General features: G+C 33.0%; 1 protein-coding gene across 1 annotated transcript; it reads left to right on the top strand.

Annotated features, from left to right (window-relative positions):
* The first annotated feature begins 1168 nt into the window (after window positions 1–1168).
* Window positions 1169–5817, top strand: LOC149496098 (uncharacterized). The gene is made up of 5 exons (XM_089721026.1): window positions 1169–1391; window positions 2004–2219; window positions 2342–2524; window positions 2978–3240; window positions 4683–5817. Exons 1-5 carry the CDS (start codon window positions 1169–1171, stop codon window positions 5781–5783), a joined length of 1986 nt encoding a protein of 661 aa, XP_089577152.1. The 3' UTR covers window positions 5784–5817.
* Window positions 5818–6000: the final 183 nt, after the last annotated feature.

Below are 6000 nucleotides of genomic sequence, written 5' to 3'. Positions count from 1 at the left end.
TGGGCGTGCTGGGTTGCACGACTAGGGCGTGCCAGCCTGTGAGAGTTTTGCTTACTTTGCTCTTTTCTTTATCAAAATCCTACAAATTTCTTCAAGATCAAGTGAATTATGTTTTAAGGAAGCTTTGAACAAAAACATACTGAAACTGAATAAAAACTAACTAAGTGATTAAGACTATTAAAAATCCTATAAAAACTATATTAAAAATATTATAAAAATAACACCTATCACTTAACTAAGCGTATCCAAGAAGTTAAACAGCAAAGAAAATCCAAAAGTCTAATTTTACTTAACGTCAATAGCCAAGCATCATTGCGACTGCTCAACTCCAATTTGCAATTCAAGGATAAGAATTAGTTACCTACTCAGTTACTCATTCTTGAAGCTTGGAAGGATTTGTTGGATTGTTGGAGACTTGGCCTGTTACTGTGTAGAAAAAAAGGTTTATTTATTTTTTTAGTTAGTATATTGTATTGCCCAGATTTTAGCTTTTTCTAAATGTAAAATTTGTTTTCATGTAATATATTTTTGCTTCTTTTTCAATTCATTCATCAATTTATGTCTGAATTTATTTAGAAGCTTTTGAGTTTTTCTTCTTAGATGTTAATTGTGTATGTATTGTAATAATTTTAATTAATTTTTTACATAGATTTGAAGATTTTAGGATTTAAAATATATTTGTGTTTTTGTTGAATTGTAATTATAAATTTGCAATGATGAATTGATGAATGAAGATGATGAGTTTGGACTTCTTGTTAAATGGAAACACTCAACAGAGAACGAACTATGAATGGATGATGATGTATTGAGATGTTAGATAATACTACTTCACTACTCTGTCTTTCCTAGAATTAGAAATTTTCCTTGAATCTTCCAAAGGCAAAGCAAAAAAATTCAGCTATCTTAAATTATTGAATGTTGGTATTAAATTTACTTGGTCATAAAATAATTGATTAGTAATTATTTAGTAAACACTAGACTTGAATGTATAAGTATAAATGTATAAGATTAATTGATTGCTTGCTTAATTCTTTTTTTTAAAAGAAATTCTATACTACTATAAGGCAAGCCTCTAATCATATATTATATTTTTTATTCAATGTAGGAATATTATTTGATTATTATAAAGCCATGGAAAGATATTTCAAGCAAAAATCTATCTCTGAACATGAATCAACAAGCACCTACTCATGAACAAAAAGTCATGATAGAGAATGTCAAATTTCAAAAAGAAGTAGCTTTGAGTTTGAGAGTGATAATCTTCCAGCAGATCCAGGATTACAAACCAGTCATGGATTATCATCCTAATACTCAAGATGAAATTAGAAGAGCATATTTACAAAAAGGGCCTTATCAACCTCGTTTTCATGATTTGAAACAAACTTTACAAGGTAACTTGATGAGGCAATTTAACCCATCTTGGTTTGATTAATATCCTACTTGGTTGGAATATGGTATTACAAAAGAAGCGGGATATTGCTTGTGTTGTTACCTTTTTATATCAAATAGCAAAGAATATGGAGGTGGTCATGATGCTTTTGTTATGGAATGGTTTACTAATTGGAGGAAAAAAGAAAAAATTGCAAGTACATGTTGGTGGACCTAATAGTGCTCATAATAAAGCTTGGAATAATTGTCAAGTTTTGATGAATCAAAAATAGCACCTTCAAACAATTGTGAACAAGCAAACAAGTCAAGCTCGAAGTGATTATCGAGTTCGTTTAAATGCATCTATTGATTGTGTTTGGTTTCTTTTAAGACAAGGCTTACCTTTCTGTGGACGTGATCACTCGTGTGATTCTTTAAATCGAGGAAATTTTTTAGAAAATTTAAATTTTCTTGGCGAGCATAATGAAGATATCATAAGGATTATTGTTGATAAGTTCCCTGGAAATCTTAAATTGACATCTGCAGACATTCGAAAAGATATTGTCAGTGCTTTTGCTATTGAAACCATTAATATAATCATTGAAGACCTTAGTGATGCTTTTTTTCTATTCTAGTGGATGAAACCCATGACATATCAATTAAAGAGCAAATGGCAATTGTTATACATTGTGTGAACAAGCAAGGGCAAGTGATTGAGTGCCTTTTAGGCTTTGTGCATGTCACAGACACTACTGCTTTTTCACTAAAAGGAGAAATTGAAGCATTATTTGCCAAACATAAGCTAAGCATTTCCAGAATCCACGGTCAAGGCTATGACGGTAATATGCAAGGTGAGTTTAACGGTCTTAAAACTTTATCCTAAAAGAGAATGAAAGCGCATTTTATGTTCATTGCTTTGCTCACCAACTATAGTTAGCACTTATTATTGTTGCAAAAAATCATGTGTCTGTAGCTTTTTTGTTCACTTTGGTGACAAATGTTGCAAATGTTGTTGGAGGCTCTTACAAACGACATGACGTGCTTATAGATTCTCAATCTATTAAAGTTATAAAAGCATTTGAAAATGGTGAACTTGAGAGTGGACAGGGGAAAAATCAAGAATCTACTCTGAAACGGGCTAGGGATACAAGATGGGGTTCACATTATCATACTTTGATTAGCTTAGTAAAGATGTTTTCTTCTGCTATTGATGTTTGAATTTATCATAGAAAATGGAAAGTCAGAGCAAAGAGTTGAAGCTTGCACTTTATTAGATTCATTACAATCATTTGACATTGTCTTTTGTCTTCATCTGATGAGAAACATATTAGGAATTACTTATGAATTGTCACAAGCACTACAACGAAAGGATCAAGATATTGTAAATGCAATGACTTTAGTTAGAATAGCTAAGCAACGATTGCAAATTATGAGAGATGATGGATGAGACTTTTTGTTAAATGAAGTTTCCTTGTTTTGTAATAAAAATAACTTGGATGTTCTTGACATGGATGATATGCATATCCTTCGAGGACGATCTCGATGCAATGCAGAAAAAAAATGACAAACATGCATTATTACGAAGTGGAACTATTTTATATTGTGATAGATTTAAAATTCCAAGAGCTCAATAATCGTTTTAATGAAGTGAATACTGAGTTACTTATATGTGTTTCATGCTTCAATCCAACTGATCTATTCATTGCTTATGATAAGGAAATATTGCTTCGTCTTGCTCAATTTTATCCTATTGAGTTTTCATCAGTCGAACTTGGTGTTCTTGATAATCAATTAGAGACGTATATCATTGATATGAAGTCCAATTGCGAGTTTTCAAATGTGATTGGAATTGGTGATCTTGCTGAGAAAATGGTAAAGGCAAAGAAACATATTTTGTATCCATTAGTTTACAAGCTTATAACATTGGCTTTGGTCTTACCTATTGCAACTGCATCTCTTGAAAGAGCATTTTCTGCCATGAAAGTTGTGAAGAATCGATTACGTAATAGAATTGGAGATCGATAAACGGCTGATTATTTGATCACCTATATTGAGAAAGATATTTTTGATAAAGTTGACAATGGCATGGCTATGCAACGTTATCAAGGCATGAAGGCTTATAGAGAACAATTGTAATTTTATTTTATTTTGTAACTTATATTGATGTAAGTAGTGTCATAGATATTTCATATTAATTAGTAAATTTAACTTTTGGAATTTTTTTATGTTATAAGTTATTTTATTCTTATGGAAAAAATGTTAAAATTTTTGCTCCCCTTGATTATAAATCCTAGCGTCGTCCCTGTTGAGGAGCTTGGCCTATAGAGGCAAACATGTTTGAAGCATCTGAAAAATCCAAGATTGAAGATGTCAAATGGGTCGCCTTTGATTTTTCAGACGGGTTACTAGATGAACCACCTTTTAGGTTTTGGGATCATTAATAAAAAGAAAACATGATATTAGCTTACAACATCATAGGAATAAAACGAGAATAAGAAGCATTCTTTAGTTTTCTTTTTTTTTTTTTTTTTAAAGTTAACTGATAGTTTATCCTTTAATGACAGTTGGAATTGCACCTATTAAAAAAGGAAAAAAAGAGTTAGAGCTTTTATTTTCTGAACTGAAAATTCGTATTTCAATTTGTTGTGATATTTGAAGTGATCATTGGCAAATGCATTCTTATATGGGCATTACATGTCATTGGATTGATAATGATTGGAAAATTCAAAAAAGAATTATTGCATTTCGTGCTTTTGATGATAAACATACTGCAAATAATATTTATAGAATATTGTTTCAATTTTAGATGAATATAAGTTGACAAAACAAATTTTTTCAATTTCATTTGATAATGCTTATGCTAATACTAAATCAATTATTGAACTTAAAAATATTTGTGAACCAAATATTAGTGAAAAAATTTTTCATATAAGATGTGTCACACCTTACCCTACTGTAAGACATGGCATGTCGCCCGTAATATAATTAATAAGCACTTAATTCTTATAAATGCTTACTAAGTATACTACAAGGGACTTAATCCTTTTAATTCCTTCATTTTTATATCTTGTAGCAAAATAATTTAGTTATTAAATATATATAACTTCTTTTGGTAGATATTAATCTCAATATAATTTCTTAAACATATTATAAAAAAAAACATAAAATAAAATGGTTCCATAACCCATAAGTCCATGGATGATTTAATTACATATTGGAGTCCTGTTCAAATCTTAGATACATAATAGAAATTAATTACTTTAATAGACTATAAATTTTCAAATTCATACAATCATAATTTCCTAAAACTCCAGTGTGATGATGCTCAGAAGTACGATTATGCAGTCTCTTTACTTCAGGAAGATGCATATGAGTGGTGGAAGACAGTTCCTAGGAGCAGAGTGCAACCACCAGTTCTGACTTGGACAGACTTCCTGAGGGAGTTTAAGAAAAAGTATGTTCCATCTAGCTATGTGGATGCCAGAATAGAGGAGTTTCTGCAGCTCAAACAGGATCATAGGACTGTAGTTGAGTATGAGAGGGAGTTTACTCGGTTGAGTTATTATGCTGGGAGGATGTTAGTTACAGGTAGGGACAGGTGCAAGAGATTTGAACAGGGATTGAAGCCCAGTATTAAGAGCCATGTGATCGGCTTTGAACATGAGAATTTTTCTGCATTGGTATCACAAGCTCTGAATCAAGAGAAGGTTGATCAAGAAAAGGCTACAGAGGAGAAGAGTGTCAGGAGGACTTTCCCAGTGGCTAGTAGCTCTAGTAATAAAAAGAGGAGATTCTTCAGTCCATTTCCTCCTAGATCTAGCAGTGTGAGGCCACAGAGCCAGAGACAGTTCAGACCACCATTGCCACCTCCACGAGCTCCTCCAGTTACTCGTAGTTGTGTTCATTGTGGTAGATATCATGGCGGAGTGTGTAAGTTGACCACAGGAGCATGTTTTAACTGTGGTGAGGTTGGACACTTTGTGAGGGATTGCCCTAAACCGAGAATGACTACGGCATATACAGCCACAGGGGGATCGATTCAAAGACCAGCTGCTAGTTATGGCTCTTCTCAGTCTTCAGGCAGAGGTAGGGGCAGCGGTAGAGGTAGCATGTCGGGTAGTCAGGGGACAGTGAATCAACCAGAGCCTATTGGTGTGCCAGCTAGAGTTTATGCTATGAGACAGAGGCAAGATGCTGATGCAGCTGATGTGGTGACTGGTATATTTCCTTTATTTAATCATGATGTTTATGTGTTATTTGATCCTGGATCATCTCACTCTTATATTAGTGCTGGGATTTCTTGCTATGCATCTGTTCCTTGTTTGCAATTGGGGTATGATGTGCTTGTATCGAGTCCATTAGGACAGGAGGTTATTGTTAACAAATTATATCCTGATTGCCCACTCATAATCTAAGATCATGTATTCCCTTCTAATTTAGTTGAGATGCCTTTCGGAGATTTTGATGTTATTTTGGGCATGGATTGGTTAAAAAAATATCAAGCAGTGGTTGATTGTGACCTTAAGAAGATACTATTTAAACTGCCAGAATATATTGATGTGGTGATACAGGGTGAGAGACAGATACTTCCTTCATCTGTGATAACTGCAGCTTTAGCTCAGAAATTGATCC

Source organism: Jatropha curcas, chromosome 5 (assembly GCF_041381405.1).
Source record: "Jatropha curcas cultivar XTBG-Jc1 chromosome 5, XTBG_Jcur_1.0, whole genome shotgun sequence".
Taxonomy (NCBI): Eukaryota; Viridiplantae; Streptophyta; class Magnoliopsida; order Malpighiales; family Euphorbiaceae; genus Jatropha; species Jatropha curcas.
The sequence above is the reverse complement of the archived record's forward strand: the minus strand, read 5'-3'. Positions and strand labels throughout refer to the sequence as shown.

What these genes read in the sequence shown, in the direction of transcription:
- LOC149496098 (XM_089721026.1), top strand. Translation starts at nt 1,169, where the DNA reads ATGAATCAACAAGCACCTACTCATGAACAAAAAGTCATGATAGAGAAT. An exon ending in CTATGACGGTAATATGCAAG is followed by an intron (nt 2,220 to 2,341) that starts GTGAGTTTAACG and finishes ATGTGTCTGTAG; the next exon opens with CTTTTTTGTTCACTTTGGTG. An exon ending in GGCTAGGGATACAAGATGGG is followed by an intron (nt 2,525 to 2,977) that starts GTTCACATTATC and finishes ATATTGTGATAG; the next exon opens with ATTTAAAATTCCAAGAGCTC.